The sequence below is a fragment of the Artemia sp. Qi Xiang Cuo genome, chromosome 1 (genome assembly GCF_049724085.1).
Source record: "Artemia sp. Qi Xiang Cuo chromosome 1, ASM4972408v1, whole genome shotgun sequence".
Lineage (NCBI taxonomy): Eukaryota > Metazoa > Arthropoda > Branchiopoda > Anostraca > Artemiidae > Artemia > Artemia sp. Qi Xiang Cuo.
In genome coordinates this window covers 52,583,545-52,605,578 of record NC_142794.1, presented here as the reverse complement: position 1 = coordinate 52,605,578, position 22,034 = coordinate 52,583,545, and the positions used below count along the sequence as shown (strand labels likewise).

The 22,034-nt window shown below is 38.4% G+C and overlaps 1 protein-coding gene across 1 annotated transcript in view; it reads left to right on the top strand.

Moving 5' to 3' along the window:
• Positions 1-569: 569 nt before the first annotated feature.
• The window catches only part of LOC148956456 (frizzled-4-like), a 41,325-nt gene continuing 19,860 nt past the window's right edge, over positions 570-22,034 (top strand). Inside the window, exon 1 of the mRNA XM_089095406.1 lies at positions 570-1,109. Within this exon, the coding sequence (XP_088951532.1) occupies positions 924-1,109 (186 nt within the window). The 5' untranslated portion in view covers positions 570-923. The remainder of the gene's footprint in view (positions 1,110-22,034) is intronic.

The following is a 22,034-nucleotide window of genomic DNA, read 5'->3' as shown; positions in this document are numbered from 1 at the left end:
GCATACTTCTATGGTGGGGTAAGGCTTTAGGGTATAATTGTCGAAATTAGAAACCTGCTATTTATAGAACAAGCATAATACAATAGGGAGAATCACCTGAGCAGGATGAAGGGCACTAGATCTTTGGGCACAACATTCAAGGATTCAGGGCTTGAAACCCCTCCTGCAGAGGTATCTAAGCAAGGGTGCTACACTATTCAGGGTTTATCTCTGTGCTCAGTCTGGCATTTAATCAGACACTTTCAATTGTTTATTTTTTCGAAATTGGAATAGACATATATTTGGCATTATTTTTGTGATTTAAAACAAATTATAGTAATTTCATAGATAACCTAAGGCTAACAAAATTATCCGTTAATTGTTATGGATTTTGAAATTTCACAGCAGCAAGAAACAATGGTTCCTCTCTTTACGATTTGTTTAATTAACTTTTTTGTTTATTCTGACTTGATTATTGGTCATGGCGAAACGCCAAAAGCGAGAACCAGAAGGCGGTCTTTTTGTCGGCGTTCCATAATAAAGCAAAAGTGCCCGCTGTAAAGATGAATTTCCATGCTTTGGTCGTCTCTGGTGTGTCAGTAATGCATGACTTCCTCAGGCGATCAGTTGCTAAGATTCGTTGTTGCACAATGGCGTGTTCTCTGAAAATTATTTAGGTTTTCTTTGAAAATATTTAACTGGCATTTGAAGGAAATAGTGCAGCATAAATAAAAGTGATTTAAAAAAGTGTCACAACTATCAACTTGACAAAAATAGATTAATGATGCTTCATACTTTCATTCAGATATTCAACTAAGTGGACAAAAATAACAATGACGGTTGGGCCTTGGGTCTGTTATAAACCTTAGACGGAATGGAAGAAAGATTTGGAAAAAGGGACAAGCCAGAATGTTAGTATAAAGACAATAACCAAGTTAATAAGTATGAATGTAAAGGCTTCGTTGCTCATTCTATTAACTGCTTATACTTCAAACATCAAGTGCAATATTTACGAACGCGGTAGAAAATGCGAACGGATTACAATACCCATGTGCCAAGACATGCCATACAATATGACTCGGATGCCGAATTACATTGGAAACTATGACCAAGCAGAAGCAAATCTTGAGGTAAGACCTTTCATGTGTAGCCATTAAGAGGCAGGGGTGAATATGCAAAGTCGAAGCCTCATCAAATGTCTTTGGGGCATAAGGAGTAGAAGAAAAGAAAGAAAATTATAGATGGTTCAAAACGCCGAATACCGTAATGCCAATTAATAAAAGCCAAGAAAATCAGCAAACGCCCAAGTCTAGGACTATATCCAGTCATTAGATGAGGAGGGGAGTAATGGCTGAGACGCGTACGTCATAGCAATGTTAATTATATTTGAAAGGAGGGTAACATTCTAGAGGGGTGGCTTCACAGAAGGAAGCAGGTAAAATTCTAGTTAGGGGCTTCTTACTATCTTGGAGCGTAGGCCTAGTTGAGTTCTGCGGATAAAATTTTCAGGAGTGAATCCAGGACCAAAAAAATACTCTGAGAAAATATTCCCAAGCTACCATATCCGTTAAAGGTACTGTTCTATTAGCTAGGCAACACGCAAGAAATGAAGTTTGGTTAATGTTAATGAAATAAAGCAAAATATGATGAAAATATAATAGTTTAGAAACAAATTTGGGCTATAATTTTGCACATTGGGGGGGGGGGGGTAAAGCATTGCATATATTAAATACGTAACATAACATAGGTACCTTCCCCCCCTAAATCACCCAAAAAAGTTAAGTTTAAATATAGTTCCCGGAGTGAGAAACCCCATGTTTATTCAGCGTCTCATTGGAACTACCGGGTAATATGCCTATTAATCCCTATTAATATACCATTAAATGCCTATTTGATCTGCTTTTCTCGAGTGTCTGTCTCACGACGAGTTGCCTAGCTAATAGAACAGTACCCCGGTAAATATTGAGCAGTTCATATTATTGACGTACTAATAAATTGAACATACCACTAGATACCATTTTTATGTTCTTTCTGAGTATGATGATCGCTTTTCTTTCAAACCTGCCTGAGACTCTAGGCACGTGTGCCTTTCCAAAAACTAACACACAAGTACTTGTCCAATAAGAGAGTCATACTTACTCCCACCATTTACCCGTGCCATTTAAATATTTTTGCCTCTCAGTTACTCGGACTATCTGTCTTGTTTTTTTCTACAATTAGCCATGTCTTGATGCCTACTGCAAAATATTTGATCAAACAGTTCGTGGTAACGAGCGACCCGGCTCAATAGTAATCGAAACTTCAAAGAAACTGAATTTGATACCAATAGATACGTCAAAAGAATAAAATTTAATTCTGATGTCAAATATATATGTTTCATCAAGTTTAATATTATCCATGAAAAGTTACGCACCTGAGAAAATTTGGCTGATTTCTGAAAAAAGGGGGAAAGACCCCCTAAAAGTTATAGAACCTTAGTTAAATTCACACCATCATATTCAGCGTATCAGAGAACCCTACTGTAGAGGTTTCAAGCTCCTATCTACAAAAATGTGGAATTTTGGATTTTTTGTCAGAAGAAAGATCACGGGTGCGTGTTTATTTGTTTTTTTTTCCCCCGCGGTTATCTTATTGACCCAGTGGTTCTAGAATATTGTAGGAGGGCTCATTGGAACGGAAATTAAAAGTTCTAGTGCCCTTTTTAAGTGACCGAAAAAAATGGAGGGCAACTAGGCCCCCTCCCACGCTCATTCTTTTCTCAAAGTCACCCAATTAAAATTTTGAGATAGCCATTTTGTTCAGCATAGTCGAAAATCTAATAAATATGTCTTTTACGATGACTTAATTCCCCACAGTTCCCAGGGGAAGGGCTGCAAGTTATGAACTATGCCCATTGCTTACATATTGTATTGGTTATTGGGAAGTATGCAGACATTTTCAGGAAGAATTTTTTTCTGGTGGGGGGGCTGGAGGAGGGGGTTACTCGGGAGAATCTTGCCGTGGAGGATGTTTCTTTGGGGCAAGGGCCATTCCTATGACGGGGGTGCCATATTTTCAAGCATTATTTAAAAAACGATCCGAAATTGAATTTAAAAAAAAACAGTTTTTTCAACTGAAAGTAAGAAGCAACTTTAGAACTTAAAACGAACATGAATTATTACGTTTACGAGGGGTGTAACCCCCAAGTTAAACACTCACGCGTTACACTACAGTTTTCTTTATTGATTTTAAGAGAGATATCTATTCTAATTAAATTGCCTTTGTGATTCAGGGGTTTGTGAATTAAAATTTTTTTAACTTTTAACGTAAAGAGCGTGGTATTGACTAAGGGGAGAACCCCATCATATAGGCCTACGTAGTAACATATACGCAATAAAAAAAAATAATAAAAAAAACAAGCGATACGGCTCAATAGTAATCGAAACTTTTAAAGACGGAACTTTGATGTCAATAAATGTATCAAAAGAACGGGTTTATAATGCTGATTCGAAATATATGAATTTTATTAAGTTTAGTATTACTCATCAAACGCTACGAGTCTGAGAAAATTTGCTGGATATTTTACAGAGGGGGGAAAAATCTCTTAAAAGTTAAAACATGCTAATAAAAATTAAACTACCGGGATGGGCGCATCAGAAAACCCTATTATATCGATTGCAAGCTCATGTCTGCAAAAATCTGCGATTGTGTATTTTTTGCCAGAAGAAAAATATACGAATATAGAAGTTCATTACGTAAGTTAATTTGTAAATTACGTCAGAACCAAATTTAGAGACAGCCATTTAGCAAAAGAAAATTAAATTTTTTATGCAAATTTTGTTTACTTATTCAATGCCGGCGAGCCAAAATAAAAGCTGCATTAACTAAAAAACGATCAGAAATTAAATAAAAAAAACAAGTTCTTTAAACTGAAAGTAAGGAGCGACATTAAAACTTAAAACGAACAGAAATTATTCCGTATATGAAAGGGACTGTGCCCTCCTCAACGCCTCGCTCTTTACGCTAAAGTTTTTATTGTTTAAAAAGAGTTGTGAGAAAGTCAAACTTTAGCGTGAAGAGCGAGGCGTTGAGGAGGGCACAGCCCCTTTCATATACGGAATAATTTCTGTTCGTTTTAAGTTTTAATGTCGCTCCTTACTTTCAGTTTAAAAAACTTGTTTTTTTATTTAATTTTCAATTCAGGATCCAGGGTCCTTCTGCGTCCGCAGAAGAACATTTTATTTAATTTTTTAAAACATTGGTTTCAAACTTACCATTTCATTATAAAATCCATTTTGTTAATTTTATGTGATCCACAAGCATTTATTTGTCACAATTAAGTTGGATAAAAAATTCAAAACAATTTTTCCATCCGCCATGTTTCTTCTGTCGGCTTTGATATTTTTTAACATATAGGTGAAACGGCAATTTTTAAGCGGCCTAACAAAATAAGAAGAAAGCATGGGGGATTTGTTTTATTTTTTTATTCAATGGTAATCTTGACAAATTGCTGTTTGTGAGTTATAAAACTTTTTACAAAATGGATTTATAATGACATAGTAAGTTTGAAGTCTCATAAGGTAGCCTCCCTCACATTTTGGTTAGCTCTTGATTAAACGAACAGAACAATTTCTGTTCGTTTTGAGTGTTAATGTTGCTCCTTAGTTTCAGTTGAAATTTTTTTTTTAATCAGATATGATTATCCATAAGACAAGTTTTATTTTGTTATCTTGAAACAAATGTCTTGGTGACACGAACCGGTACAACAAAGTTTGTTCGTTGTTTCTTCACATGGAGGTTTCCAAGGCCCCGCCCGCATATCCTGGAAGTTTCTGATTGATTTGAGAAAAAAAAACAGATTTTTCTGTGCAATGGATAGATTCAACAGTACTTTTTTTTAATGTTTGACTTTTATTGAAATATCTTTGTCCCAGTCTACATCCGTTGCAAGTTTAAAACCGATTGCAGAAAAAAAATTAGAAATTTTTTGTGTTGTTTACACAAAACCAAGTTTTAATTCATTTTTTTTTGTCTTAATTGAGGTACCCTTGCCCTTTGTATTTTCAAAGCCATTCGAAGACCAGGGATAAAATCGGACCCTTTCCAGGTGCATCGATCGTTGCCATCAGTTTTTTTTTTAATCTCGTTTCTTCATAGAGGTCTCTTGTACGTGCCTTATATGCCCTTTTAGTTTTAAACCAGTCGGAGAAAAAATTGCACGCGTCAAGAATTCAGATCCCTTGGTCTTGTCTACATGACCTGCAAGTTTTCCACAGGATGGCTGGCCCCAGCCCCCCATTGCACTTCCTGGCTGAAGGGCCACGAAACGAAGATCAGTACCGCCGGTTTGGACCTTAAGGGTCTAGTGCCGTCATACTTACTTTTTTTTTACTTACTGCAAGCATCAATCCGACTGACAGAACGCAAATTTGAAATATATGTTTAGCGGATCAAAATATCCAATTTTTTTTTTTCAAACTTATGTGTCTTCTTGTATGTCCTCTTTGCCCAGTTGACATAACCCATAAGTTTAATTTCAATCAGAGAAAAAAATCGCCTATTTTGGGACCTCCAAATAGACACAACCAAATGTTCTTTTACTTTTTTTCTCTGGTTGAGTTGTCTAATCCTAGTTACATGCCATGCAAGTTTAACCCGATCGAAACCAAAAAGAGTTTTGGCTTACTTCTGGCGTCACGGATCCATACTAACAAAAAAAAAAAATCCAGTATTTGTTGTTATGGCTACAGTAGTAACTGCAAACTAGTAATGAGGGAACCCCGGCCCATAGTAACTGGAATTGAAAAGCACATTATAAAACAACCTTTCTTGTGGGGCAAACTTCACAATTAAATGGCAGTTTTTATCCAAATTCAACTGAATAGTACTATGTAATTACAAAAACGAATTTTAAAAAATTCCGGGAAAGAGTTGGGCCCAATTTCAAAAATTGAAATAAAAATTGTACCATTGAAATTTCCATCGTCACGGATCCTTAACCGGTGGTTCCCTGTCTCCCATCTTGGGAAAATGAGTCTCATTTTACAAGTCTCCTTTATCCTTAAGGGTTGTCTTATAGAATGGTTTGTCGTAGATAACCAAGCAAGGAAAACAGCCGGACCACTTGACAATAGGTCAATACAATTTTCAATTTACCAGGACCTTTCTAAGTGGCCGGGAATATTTTCAACCAGCCCAAACAAAAAAGGGTTACTACTGCTACGGCTACTCGTTGCAGCTCTAAGCCACGTAAGATCAACACAGCTCCACCCGCTGTTCCTCTGTCCCAATCTGTTCAAATTTTTACTCTCTTCTTTACTCAGTTCCACGTTGTTCTCAGTTTCCTTTATATTCATCCTTATGAGTATTTTTTGCCCCGCACCGGGACGACCTGCTTTTCGTTTGGCCTAAGATCCTTCGTCTGTCATCCTTCGTGGAAACACAGCTAGGAATATTAGTGGGAATGCCATGTGTATAATAGAGAGGAGGAGGGTTTGTACAATAATTATTTGAGTGATACATCCTATGAAAACAAGAGGAATCCAAAGAAGATGAAGAAAACAATAAAATACGAGTTAAGGAGGTGTGAAGTGGAGGCAATGGATAAAATTGCTGAAGATTTGGAAGTACCAGCCAGACGGCATAAAAGCAAAATATTGTACAAGCATATTAAAAGAATGACAGGCAACAGTCGATCTAGTCTTGCCCCAGTTAAATATAGGAAAGGGGGGCACTTAGTGATAAGTAAAGAGTTAAAAAGAGATGGGAAGAAAATTTTAGAATGTGATAAACCATGGTAAAGTTATATGAAATGACATAGAAAAGAAGGAATAAGTTTGTGATACTCTGGAAGTTAAAGAGGATTTGTTTTGCGAGGAAGAATTAGAGGCAGTATAAAACTAATTAGTAACGTATAAGGTCCAGGTGCTGATAGTGTGGTAAACGAGTTTTTTAAATATGCTGTGTGAAGCAAGAGATAAATTACTGAAGACTACGAATATGACTTTTGAAAAAGTGGAACTAAATACCGATTTTAGGAAAATATCTACTCAAGCCCCCTACAAGAAAGGTCATAAGAGTGAATGGGGTAATTATATCTTCGGAGTTACCATCATGTTTTTCAGGAATGTTTAGTCTTGCGTCTACTACTCACGATCATTTGACACGATCTTCTCAGTTGGTGCGAAGACCAGCTATGGTCACGTCTAGGTCTAGGTTTTCAATTCGCCATGTTGTTCCGTTAGTTTGGGAGAGTTTGCCAGAGGATTTGAGGAATGTTGGGGGTTTGCAGGAATTTCGTAAGTCGCTAAAGAACCATTGTTTTGATGTGTATATTTTGGATGGATTATTCCACGCCACTAAGTTTTGTTTTTGAGGAGGGTTTAGTTGCAGCTGAATATGGTTATAATTATTATAATTTTGTTGGGTGTTGTTTGGAGGTTCGTTGGTTTTCGAGTCCGGTAAGTTGAGCTCTAATTATGTTTTTTTTTTTTTTTTTTTTTTTTTTTTTTTTTTTTTTGGTTTCTTTGTTTTTTGATTTATTAGGTGGGTTTTCTCCCGCACAAGCATTGCTTCAGGGAATCGATGATGTATATATTTTTTTTTTTTTTTTTTTTTTTTAAATAAACCCATTGTTACTTGTATAGAGGCAATAGCTTGGTATTTGTAGGGAGCTTGGTATCTTGGTATCTGTTAGAGGATGATACTTTTAAGACTTAGAGATGGCGAGATAAAGTTTTAAAGAAGAACAGTTTGGTTTTATGAAGGGGAGAGGATGCGTCGACCAAATTTTCACTCAGATTAATACCTTTGAAGTAACTGAGTCACTAGACCTCTTTAGTCCTATGTTTTATAGATTATGAGCAAATGTTTGATTCAGCCGATAGAAAAGGCTTCAGTTAAGCTCTTATCCTTGTAATGGTATACCAGATAAATGCACAAAAGTGATGAGTGCTATTTACGATAATAATTTTAATAACATACTATCTCCGAGATAAAAAGGGATCTTTTTTACTCATACTGCATGCTTCGTCCTATAATCGTATTAGTTCAACATTCCTCACAACATGTCTTGAAAATTTCAATTTGATAGTTATATTAAGACATTCCTAATATATTCTTGACACGCTCTTTTGATAACCTACATGCATACAGTGAGTTTCAGTTTAGTCTGACATCCTCCTCGACATTCCCTGAAAGTTTTATCTTAATACCCTGTGCCTTTACTGAGATACACCCTCCTGAAAACTTGAATGCAAGTAACGTGTTTTGTTTTAGTTCAACATTCCCTGAAAGCTTCACCTTAATACTCTAAGCCCTTTTGAAGACCAAGGATCAAACGTTCACCCTTTCTCAATGACAAGTCCTAGGGCATTATATATATATATATATATATATATATATATATATATATATATATATATATATATATATATATATATATATATATATATATATATATATATATATATATATATATATATATATATATATATATATATATATATATATATATATATATATATTATTATCATACAGGGATCTAGTAAAGGCTTTTCTTGGCTTTTCTTTGTTGGAATCATTGGCAGCGCGCTAGCGCTGCCTAAGTAAAGAACGATGTGGGCACAATGTGTTTTCTCTTTGTTGTTTTTTTTCTCTATACCCGGGCACTTCGTATCGAAGGAGTTGTCATAGAAACTTCGAAAAGGGCTCATTCGATTGGAAATTGGAGTGGCTAGTGCCCTTTTTAATAGTTAAAAGTGATTGGACGGCAATTAGCCCCCTCCCCGCCCCGCATTCCCCCAAACACATCCAATCAAAATTTTGAGATAGCCATTTTGTTCAGCGTAGTTGATTTCCAAATAGAAAATATCTATTTGAGGAGGACACTCCCCCACAACCCTAGGGTTAAAGGATTTAAGTTTTGCCCTGAGGACATATAAAAACAATGTTGGCACAATGTACCCTTTATTATTTTTTTCCTTTAGAGCAGGGCACTTCATATGGAAGGGATCGTCGTAGAGACTTCAAAAGGGGCTCATTTGATTGGAAAATTGAGTTACAGGGCTCTTTTTAATAGTCGAAAGTCATTGGAGGGCAACTAGCCCCCCCCCCCCATGACCTTCGTTCCCCCGAACACATCCAATCCAAATTTTGAGATAGCCATTTTGCTCAGTGTAGTTGATTTACAAAGAGAAAATATGTTTTTGAGAAGGACACTTCCACAAAGCTCTCGTGCCAAGTGTTGTAAATTATGGCCTAGGGACATATAAGGTTTTTATAGAACGTGTTGTCGTACAAACTTCAAAGCAGGCTCATTCGATTGGAAATTCAAGGAACTAGTTCCCTTTTTAATATTCAAAAATGGTTGGGGCGTACCTAGCCCCCCCCACGCCCCTCATTCCCCCCCACACATTCACACAAAATTTTGAGATAGCCATTTTGTTCAGCGGAGTTGATTTCCAGATAGAAAATATGTTTTTGAGGAAACTCCCCCACAACCCTCAGGGCAAGGGTTTTAAATTATGCCCTGGGGTATATAAGGTTTTTATAGAAGGTGTTGTCGTAGAAACTTCAAAAAAGGCTCATTCAATTAGAAATCCATAGGGCTAGTGCCCTTTTTAATAGTCAAAAGTGATTGGAAGGCAACTAGCCCCCCCACGCCCATCATTCCCCCAAACACATCCAATCCAAATTTTGATATAGCCATTTTGTTCAACGTAGTTGATTTCTAGATAGAAAATATGTTTTTGAGAAGGAGACTACCCCACAACCCAAAGGGCAAGGGTTTTAAGTTATGCCCTGGGGGCATATAAGGTTTTTATAGAAGGCGTTGTCGTAGAAACTTCAAAACAGGCTCATTCGATTGGAAATTCGAAGGGCTAGTACCCTTTTTTATAGTCAAAAGTGATTGGAGGGCAACAAGCCCCCCCCCACCCCCACGCCCCACCACGCCCATTATTCCCCCGAACACATCCAATCAAAATTTTGAGATAGTCATTTTGTTCAGCATAGTTGATTTACAGATAGAAAATATGTTTTTGAGAAGGAAACTCCCCCACTACCCTCAGGGCAAGGGTTTTAAGTTATGCCTTGTGGGCATATAAGGTTTTTATAGAAGGTGTTGTCGTAGAATCTTCAAAAAAGGCTCATTCGATTTGAAATTCGAAGAGATAGTGCCCTTTTTAATAGTCGAAAGGGATTGGAGGGCAACTACCCCACCCCCCACGGCCATCATTCCCCCAAACACATCCAATAAAAATTTTGAGATAGCCATTTTGTTCAGCTTAATTGATTTCCAGATAGAAAATATATTTTGAGGAGGACACTCCCCCACAAACCTCAGGGCAAGGATTATAAGTTATGCCCTGGAGGCATTTAAGGTTTTTATTGAAATCTTTTGTCGTAAAAACTTGAAAAAGGGCTCATTCTATTTTAAGTTTAAAGGGATAGCCCCTTTTTTGCTAGTAAGAAGGGACATGGGGGCAAATAATTCCCCTTTCGCGCCCACCTTTTCCCCTAACACATCAAATCATCATTTGGAGATAGCCATTTTGTTCAGCGTATTTAATTTACCGATTGAAAATATATTTTTGGGAAGGACATTTCCCTAAACACCTCAGGGAAAGGATTATATGTTATGCCCTGGAGGCATATAAGGTTTTTATTGAATTCTTTGTCGTAGAAACTTGAAAAAGGGCTCATTCGATTTGACATTTAAAGGGATAGTACCCTTTTTAATAGTCCAAAGTGATTTGAGGGCAACTAACCCCCTTCTCACGTCTGCCCTTTCCCTAAACACATCCAATTCCAATTCTGATAGAGTCATTGTACTGGATTTAGTTGAAAGTTTTGGAAATAGGGTTTTTAAGGATGACAACCCCTCCCCCACAGTTCTTCGTGTAACAGTTGCAAGGTATGTCATGGGGCTTATAAAGTTTTTTCGTAAGCGATGCCGTAGAAAATTCAAAAGGGCTCATTCAATAGGATATAGAAATTATTAGTGCCTTTTTTAATAATTGAAAAAGATTGTATAGTGACTAACGAACTCTCACGCCCACCATTTTCCAAAACACATCCAATCAAAATTTTGCAGGCCAAACTATAAAGTCTTAAAAAACGAAAAGATTTAAAGTATTATTTTCTTTTTCCCTGAAAAGACTATGTCAATATAAAACGAACAGAAACTAATTTAATAAACTTTTTTCACAAAATAAGTGTTTCAAAGAAAAGTAAAGAACTCCATTAAACAAAAAATTAGCAAAAACTTAATAATCTACCAAGCGTGAAACTACCACAAATAAGCATCGATAAATAAATGAAACCCAAAACGAACAGAAATTACAATAATTAACAGAGTCAAACTCAAAACGAGCAGAAATTAACATGAGTTGGGCTCAAAACCCCTATGCCTTCCCAATGCCAGAACAAAATAGGAACTTTACTAAAAAAATACAAATGAATGTGCATCGTCAGTTTAATATACATATAGGCTACTGATATTTAGTAATCAAAATGTTTATATTATTCGATTTATTAAAGTTATAAAAGTAAAAACATTTATATTTTTTTCAGTAAAGTGCAAATTTTGTTCTGACCTTGGGAAGGCATAGGGATTTTGCGCCCAACTTATGTTAATTTCTGCTCGCTTTGAGTTTGACTCTGTTATTTATTGTAATCTCTTTTCGTTTTGGGTTTCATTTATTTACCGATGCTGATTTGTGGTAGTTTCACGCTTGGTAGATTATTTGATTTAATTTTTGCTGTTTAATGGAGTTCTTTACTTTTCTTTGAAAAACTTATTTTGTGGAAAAAGTTTTTTTAAATTAATCTAGTAAAGAACAACCCAAAGGGAGTCAGGCAGTGGAATCTCTCAAATATGGCATCATACCTCAGAAAAGTATTTTGGTATTCTGTTTTGTCAAAAGATACGTCTGTTATATCATCTGAATATGAAGATGCATCTTTTCTGGCAAAAATAACATTTATTTTTAAAATAGTTATTTTGATACTTACAAAAGCGTGTAGATAAAATAATTTCCTTTCGAATGAGCCCTTAAATAGCTGTCTATTATGTTTCAGTGCTCTGTTTGCAGTGAAGAAGAAAAAAAAGAAAAGAGGACTCATCAGTGCTACCCATACAAAAAGGGATTTTTCTTTTTGTTCAACCTAGGGGCTGTAAGTTTCTTATTCAGGGTTTTTGGCAACGGCAATTTCAGTAACGTATTTTCGTTTCGAGCCGGAGCCGACACAATGTTTTTTTTATTTCCGTAATTTGATTTTTAAAACAATATTTCCCCATTAAGACTTATCGAGATAATAGTTACTATTCCTATATCGGCTACAAATGGCAGTTTTTTATCAGTAGTTAATTCTTTTTTTACATGTGTATTTTTAATTATTGGTTACAATGGGCCATGGCTAGTTCTTAACCAGGCTGTAGCTATCGCTGCAACCATGATAACATTGCTGCGGTTAAAGTAGGAAATTAAGTTAGTACTTGGTGTCGTATTGATTCAGGAGTTAAGCAGAGTTTCTTTCTATTGCCATCTATATGGTTCATTTTAGTGGATTTTGTCCTACAAAACGCTGCAAAGCCTATGGGAGGCCATGGAATCAAATGGGAAAGTAAAACTTTCTTAGACTTAGATTATGCCGATGATTTGAGCATAGACTGAAAATGTCAGGATGAAACATTTGAAATGATGAAAATGTTAGCAAAATGAATGAATCTTTGGATGTTTTGGGAATTCAGGGTGCAACAATAAGTTTAAAAATTAATGTTAAGAAGACTATGTCGCTAAGACTGGGAATAAGTGAAAATGAAGAGGTGATGTTGGGTAACGATAGGATCGATCTAGCGGACAACTTCATTCACCTAGGTTGTATTAGTAATACCCTCCGACAGACGGAGGAAGATTTGTTAGATGTTTTCTAGAAGAGCTGTCAACGGATTCTTTTGAGTTCCCCGTCTGGCTGACCGTATTTGAAACAGTAAGGTGTACGAAATATGAAGTTCTATCCCGCTTTCAAGGGCTATAATGAGAGATAGGTTGAGACGGCTTAGACATGTTCTGCGGATGAAGGATGAAAGATTGCAAAAGATTGTCCTTTTATGCCAAACATCTAGGGCCCAACAAAATGCAGGTTGTCCCCTAATGGGTGAGAGGAGGTCGCAAGGAAGGATTTAAGGGAAATTGGAACTTCTTGGGAGGGTGTCAAGAAGGAGGCTTTGAATGGATTAAGATGGACAAGGAGCCTCCGTGGCTTTGCACTGCAGTGATTTGTTTTATAGCAGCTGTAGTGGTAAAAGTAGCAGTATTTCTTTTATCCTTTTGGCTGATTCTCAAATCGAACCATTTGAAGACCATTTTTGGTCAAATGGGATCTCAAGTGTTGCATTATTAAATTAAACTTGTTATATTAATTACCTTCATCCCTCTCAATACTCCTGCGCGGGGAACTGTACAATTCGGGTTCATGGTTGCAGCAGTAGCTGTAACCTAGTAAACAGCAAACCAAAGCCTATAGTAACCAAAAATTGAAAAACGTTTTTGACCAAAAAAAAACTGCCTAATGAGGAAAAATTGCCACCTGACATCGATTCAGAAATGGTAACTATTGTTTCGGTTAATCTTAAAAGTAAAAGTTTATTGCGAAAACAAATTTATGCTGATCTCGCAAAAAAGCCTGAAACCCCTCGAAAATGGCGTCAGATCGAAATGAAAAGTGCACCATTAGAATCAGCATGGTCGAAAACACAGTAGGAGAATTAAAGTTTTCCACCTTGACCAACATGGAAAATCACTTTTTTCATTGGCAGCTCTGATGGTGTCTCCTTTTTTCTTTCTTTTTTTTCTACCCGGGCCAGCGGGTTACCAGAACAACATAGAGAGAGGTTAAATAGTTGATTTATAATCTATTGCTCATATATACGTGCTTTTTATAAATTTCCCCATCTACAAGTTCCGCATGGCACTAAAAACGGCACTTTTGGTGCCATTTCTCGTGGTGGAACTAGCGGGCTGCCAGAACATCGTAAAGATGTTTAATAGCTCATATAAAACCTATTGCTCATACCTACTTGTTTTCTGTAGTACGCTTTAACGAAAACGAGGTTGAAAAAGAAAAATCAAAATGGTAATTAAGCTTCCAGGAATTTTTCGACATGAATACATTTGCGAAAATTGAGTACCTATTGAATCATCTTCTCATCAGAGGCCTCCCCCAGGACACTCAGCTTGTCCCTAGGTGGCGCATAAAGGAACGTCCTACAGATATGTAGGGTACCTCCATTGAGTAGGAGGCACGGACCAAGGGGGACCCAGTCCCTGGGGGTCCTTAATTGAAACTGGGGCACCCTCGCCCGGGGGCTGTAAATACAGGGGGAAGAGGAAGAAGGCCCCTCGGATGTACACTCAGCAGGACCAACCGGCGTGTGGACACGTCACGTCAGTTACAAACCTTCTCCAAGCAATGGATTAAATTGTATGGTGAAGTAGAACACCATCGCGAGAGGATCCCCTATAGGAGAACTTCTGCGGAGAGGCAGAGGATCCGGATTATGGACAATGGCCTCTGGAAAGTGGTGGAGAGGAGTGGCTTGCCGTCACCACCCCTTTAGCATAGAAACCACCTCTCTTGAAATCATGAAAAGGGCTCAATATTATGCGAACATCTGCAGCCGACGATCCTAAGATTAGGACGACCTAGCGTTAGGCCGTCCTAGGAAAATCTACCTGGGAGGAAAATCCACGCAGTTGTTCCGTTTTGACAAAAAACATCCTATATTTTGGCACGCTGAACATCCGAACACTTGCCAAACCGGGAAAACTAAATCTTGCCCTTAGAGAACTATAGAGGTAAAATTGGGATGTTATTGGCCTCTCTGAGACACACTTCCCCCGAACGAGTGAAAAAAACCTCTCTAGAGACCCCCTCCCCTCTTGTTGTCCGGCCGCAAGGACGGAGTTCATCGACAAGGTGTAAAATTCTTCGTATCACCAACTACCAAAAAATATCTAATCTCTGTCACCCCAGTCTCAGAAAGAATAGCCGTCTTGTGACTGAAGAGAGCTGCCAAGAATATCTCTGTCATTCAAGTCTATGCCCCAAGACTCCGCCGGAAGCGAGGAAGGATGCGATAAAACGCAAATACAAAGCTGAGATGAAAAAGTACCGTATTATCGGGCAACAGTTCACTGAGAACAAGAAATCATGGCGAAGTCTAATTAGACCGGACGACTGTGCACCTAATACTTCCTTGACACTGCATGACTGGCACTCTTACTATGCTTTGGTATACACAGACGAGAATCTTGCCATAAGCAACCAGTATAAAAAGAAAGTCACAAGCTGGCTTGCGCGCTTCTCGGGACAGCGCTGTGCTGTTCCCATATCCCTGGAAAATATCAAATTCGCGGTCAAAAAGGCACTTTCCAAAGGAAAAAATGGGACAAATGGCGACAGTCTCACAACATAACAGTTCAAGCACTTACCTGAAAGTTTCTATTCCCACCTTAAGTTGATATTCCAGATGTGCATCACCAGGGGTTTTGTACCAAACAGTTTCCTGAAAGGAGTCATCACTTCTATCGCCAAGAAAGGAAAAGATCCCAATGACTGTAAATCTTACAGATCTAAATCTTACAGGGTCTCTTGCATCCTGAGCAAAGTGTTTGAGTATGTGATCTTCTCCGAGCTGGATACTGGATATTTCGGGGATAATCAACATAGATTCCAGAAAGGTCTCGCTTTTCCAGAGGCTCATTGCCTTCTTGCTAACGTACTCAGAGAGAAATGGACTCAGAGAGAAACAAGTCGCCTCTCTATATGTGTACTATAGATATTTCAAAAGCGTTCGACAGCGTCAACCACATGCAAGCAATGAATGCTCTACTGCTGAGTGGTGTAAGTGCGAGCATAGTGAAAACATTGAAATTCTGGTACGAAAATTCAATAGTTTCTGCCAAATGGAAAGATAGAACATCAGATCCCGCCAAAATCAAAAGAAGCGTGAGGCAAGGGAGCGTTCTTAGTCCTCTCATTTTCAAACATGCGATTTCCAAGATTCTGGACCACATCTCGCCCTCCCTTCTACTTCACGGTACCGACCTGTCTTACCTTGCATGTGCTGAAGACGTCCTTCTGCTCAGTAGATCAAAAGCTGACTTACAAGATAACCTGAGTCGACTCCACAGTGACTTTCTTTCTATCGGGCTCTCAATCAATATAGAGAAGTGCGAGTTTTTAACCTTCAACACACCTAAAAGTGAATCTGTGACCCTAGGCAATCATGCAGTCCCTGCAGTGTCTGAGCTACGATATCTGGGTATCATGATTGCAGAAACGATCAGTAAAACCAGGCAATCCATCGTCAAACAAACAACCACCACCATTAAACGTGCTTACGGGTCTGTAGTGCCGAATCGCGGACGCTACTCCAGGAAATCTCTAGCCTCAATTTATCGTTCAGTTTGCCAGCCACATCTAATCTACCTTGCCGCTACATCCCATGTGCTGACAGTGAGAGACAGTGAAAAAATCTGAAAGTGCTACTATAAGTATGCAAAATTTTTACTGTATATATCCAAGCGATACCGGAATTCTCGACTGGAAAAATATGTACTCCCGGAGCCATCCAAGCAATGGTCGACCATTCGGGACAATTCAGTGTTCAAAGTCAGATTGATGAGACGTCGTTTTTCACCTGCATTTGTTTGAGTTTCGTATCTTTATTTTTTTTATTTTTTTTTTTTTTGAAGTTGGTTTCCTTTTTCTTTTTTGTTGTGCTCCACTATAATCTTTTTGTAGATGGTGGGTAATTAAATTATTATTATTATTATTATTCTATTTAACACTACAAAGCGTCATAGGCCAAATCCATAAGAAAAACGTACTGATTGTCATAGGGGACTTTAACCCTGTTGTAGGTTCAGGTCCCGGATGATACCGACCGGTCCGATATAATGGGGACTTTTAGTCGCGGAAAACTCAATGCGAGAGGTGAACAGTTGCTCGACGGCTTTCGAGAAAATGAGTTATTTGTAACGAACACAATCTTGAAACACCGCCATCGACGTAAAGTGACCTGGAGATCCCCAGACGGGAAAGTCGAGAACATGATTGATTATATGCTGATATCGAAGCACTGGAAGTCCTATGTACTAGACATTGCAGCATTACCTGGAGGAGACTTCGACTCTGGCCACACTCTCCTGTTGTCAAGGTTCAAGCTAAGAATGAGAAAATTGCAAATAGCAATACAAGTTCCAAGATTCCTGGTGGATTTACTACGGGATTCTGAAAAAAGGCGGACCTACACTTCCATTCTATCTGAGAAATTCCGAGAGATCCTAGAAAATCATTCTCCCCTGCCCACCGATAATGAGATAGAATCCCTGACCAATCAGGCCACATCAGCAATCATAGAGACAGCGAATGATTGCCTCGGACGGAAAACTCCCAATGAAAAACCGTGGATAAAAGATGAGATCATTACGCTATGCGAGGAAAAGTGACTTTTTTGCAATAAATCTTACCGCCACAGCCGGGATACTTACAAGCTCCTCAAGAGAAGAGTAGAGCAAGAGATCAGAAAGGCACTATGTAACCATCTGCGGAAGAAATGTGAAGCACTGTTCAAGAAGGGGAACAGCGGAGCAGTTTTCTGAATGGTACGCGAGTTAAGCTGGAAAAAAGGGCCGCAAACATCAGTGATCCTGCACAAAGACGGAATTGAGATTAGCGAATCAAAGATGAAACTTGAAAGATGGAAAGAATACTTTAACAATAAACTGAATCCCCCAGTAGCGGCGCATCCTGAAATACTATTCCGCTTCCTTATACCCAACCAAGAACTCATACCACCAACCCCACTCAAGTCAGAAACCGAGTCAGCAATCAAGTCACTCAAACAAGGAAAGGCCTCTCGTCCTGGCGGAGTCACCGCTTAGCTCATTAACGTCGGATCAGATGATGTAACTGATCTGTAACATTCCATTGTGTCTGCGGTGTGAGAACCGGCCACACACCAAGTCAATGGTGCAAGGCTGCCATTTTAACTATTCACAAAAAGGGGTCAAAGAAAGAGTGTGGAGATTACTGGCCGATCAGCCTCACGAGCCATCAGTCATGTGTCCTGACAAAAATCTTACTCCGACGCATACAAGCAACAGCAGCCTTTGCTATTGGAGAATATCAGGCCGGCTTCCACCCTGGGAGATCAACAATCGATCATATATCGTTCCATGAGTTGTCATTCGACAACTCATGGAACGATACATTGAATTCAACCAAGAACTCTACCAACTATTCGTTGATTTTCTGTCAAGCATTTGACCTGATATGGCGCTAAGGACTCTGGCATATCCTCCTTCACTCGGGATCCCTTATGAGATAGTACAAATAATCAAGTGTCTGTATGAACAGTTCCGATGCCAAGTAATAGCCGCTGATGCGTTGCCAGAAGAGTTTACAACTTCGTCGGGAGTACTCCAGGGTTGCATCTTATCACCACATCTCTTTAACCTTTTTCTAAATGCCGTTCTGTCATTGATGCAGTCAAAATATGGCGCAACAATAGGAACAACAGACAATCTTGCCTACGCTGATGATATAGATGCGCTAGCCAACTCTACGCAAGAACTACAGGCACAAGCTGATAAACTCTACAATACCACAAAGCCGTTCTGGATGGAGATCAATGCCAGCAAGACCAAAGTCAGGGTAACTACAAGACTGTAACTGGACAACCCGCCCATTATCACCATAGGCGGGAGACAGGTTGAAACGGTTGACCACTTCCTGTACCTTGGTAGCCAACTCTCTTCTGATAATTGTCATAGCTCTGACGTGAAGCATTGACTTGCACTTGCTAGCTCTAGTTTCCCGAAGACTAGCCAACCTCTGGAAAAGCAACCGCCTATCCGACGAGCTCAAAATGCGCCTACTCAACAGTTTAATAATCCCCATAGTTATTTATGGATACGAAACATGGACTCTGAAAACCGAAGACAAAAGAAAACTTCAAGCTTTCGAGATGAGATGCCTCCGTCTTATTGCTAGAATCAAATACACTGACCGAATCACAAATGTGGAAGTACGTCAAAGGCTCCAGTCCACTGAAACCATTCTCAGTAAAACCAAAAACAACAACTGCGCTGATTATGAAAACGATGGATGGAGACCTTCCACTTCGACAGCGTCAAAATAGCCCAGTTATCACGTATCGTACCAGATAGAGCAATATACTGAGTCCTTACGCATGAGCCAGCAAGAGGAGTGGCCCCAAAATGTCCCATGAGGATGGCTGGGATCGAAGTAAGTAAATAAGTTTATTATTTAAAAGCAATCTCATTTCTGTCTGTTTTTTTTTATTTATTCCTTCGAATTGGAAAATCCAGAAGGCAGATGACAAGTTTCAGATGCCAGGTGAGATGGATAAAGCCTGGTCCTGTTGCAGTTACAAGTATTAGGCTAAGTAAAGTTCGATCGACCAAACAACATTTTCAATTGAACAATCTGTTTAGTTTCCAGTAAAGGGCAAATTGTGCTGTAATCCTTGCGAGGGGGTATATGGGAGAGGGTAACAGTAAAGTGTTGTGTGGGGATATATATTCCTTTCAAGTTTGTCTTCGTTGTTTATACCCTTTTCGGTTTAGGTTTTATTTTTTAAATTCAGATTTCTTTTTTTATTCTCCCTTTTTTTCTTTCGGTTTGTTTTAATTTTGGTATCTACTTGGCTTTCCGAAAAGCCTCTACTCGAGAAGAATCACCCAAATTTGCTTGAAATGCGAAATTGACAAGAACCTCTATAATTGGGGCTTAGTTGCTTGAGGACCTTGGGCATGCCTTATTGGGCCCATCCAAAAAGATTGCAAGGGATATAATGCTTTAACATACTACGTATCGGGGATTAGACAACTTGTTTGTGATGTTCGCCCTAAGATTAACTGTTTCATCTGTAATCTACAGTTTTGTTCATAAAATTCGTTCGGTTTTACCCTTTAATGGATATCCCGTACGATTTCTTTGTCGGTGTGTTTTCTACATTTTCAAAACAGTAAATTAAATTTAACCATGCTACATCTCTGCATAGGATAATTACTGCTCCTAATCGGGGATTTTAAAACCCATATCATGTTACAGCATAAAGTCCGCTTTCACTATCATTTTTGAAGATCTTTGATAAAAACCAATTTTAGTCCTTATTGAATTGAAGCCCGCACGGATCGGTCTGCAAAGAGGAGTATGTATTACATCCTTTGGCACTTCATTTCAAACGAATAAAATCCGTCAGTACCCTGTTGTGTCAGACAAAAGCCAACATTTTATTTTCAATGTTGCTTCCTGGCTATACAAGAATCTCATTAAGTATAGACCATGCCTTAAATGGTTTGGTGCTAATAAATTGTAATCAAAATGTCGTTACGCTTTAACAGACGTTCCGAACATCAAATTACATGAGACAGCTTAAAATTGTAAGTGGTTTCATTTGAAGATTCGCATTACTGAGCCTTGTAATTGCATACATAGCCAAAAAAGGAAAATTATAAAAAAAGAATTTTTTAGAAAAACCGTAAAGGTATTAAAAGTAGAAGGGGAAGAGGCACTAATCTCAAGCGACTACAGGAGGAATTTCTGTTGCTTAGCATTGTCCAATAACCAGTTGCACGAAATTGACGTTAAGAAAAGGTTGAAATGAACTGAATCAAAGCTACGTTTTTGGATTGAAATACCCTTCCTTTACCACACCGATCTGGATGGATTGTCTTCTTACCATTTCCTATTAGAAAAAAGAATGCCATACAACGAGCGAACGAAAGAATTTATTCTGGAGACATATATATCGAGGAGGTGGAGCCAAATTCAAATTAGAAGACAAAAAATGCCAGTTTCTAAAAATTTAGGACAGTCTTTGGATATCAGGGGAGGGGAGAGTAAAGGCTTCCTGCACGTGGTTCTTATTAGCATCTATGGTAAGGAAGTGGGATAGTGACGGCGGCCTTCTCGTGGTGCCCCTCAAAGTAGTTGGAACAAATAGGGGTCTACTACTGCTAATTTCAGTCGACGTCTTTCCCAGTGTATGACCATGGGGCAAAGTGTTTTGTGGGATACTCTGCCGATGTTGAATGGACGAAGATGGGGGGGAGGTAATACCCTTGGACATATGGAGTGCCCACCAAGGTGCAAGGAAAGACCCCCAGGATAAAAAGCTTTGGTACTTTTTGGGCCGCATTTTTGGGAAGACCGTGTCCGAAACTAGTTTTTTTGTATCAGGCTTCCCTTGGTCAAGAGACTTATTGCCGTTAGTTTCCAACTCATGGAGACAACATGATACTTAGTCCCTTTTCCAGGCCCCTTAATACCCATCCCCTTGCCAATAAAATGTTGGTCCCCTTAGCCCAGGCAAGGATTTTTGAAAGTTGCAAGCTAATTAAAAAGTTTGGCAGGCCTACTTCTAATGAAATCTATTAACATATAATTAAAATAGAATGCTTTAGAAATAGAATTATGGAAACTACGACAAAGAATTATGGAAAGCACGCCGTGTAGATCGCATTATATTGAATACCTACCCTAACCCCTGACCACCTCTATATATTAAATATTTCATTAAATTAGACCTACATCGTAGTTTTTCTCACTCAAAAGAAGCAAATCATAACCCATTGGAGAGAAGTAAACCGTTTTTGTCTTACAGTTTGTCTTACCGTTTTGATCTTACAGAGTGAAATTCTTGAGTGTGTTCCGTATAATTAATTGGTACCAAAAGTTTTATGGGACCTCTTTCGGACCCTCAATCTTTAAAGCCCGTCCACGAACAATAAAATACTTTTGATCCTTTTTTGTTAAAAACAAACGTAATTTTCAATTTTACTGTGTATTAAATAAAAAAAACAAGTTAGAAGTAAGTTAGAATGAAAAAGTAAGAAGCAACATTAAAGCTTAAAACGAACAAAATTATTACGTATATGAGAGGGCTCTCCCTCTCGTCAATACTTCGCTCTTTACGCTTAAGTTCGAATTTTGTTCCAATTCTTTAAGAATGACCTCTGAATCACAAAGGCCTTTTA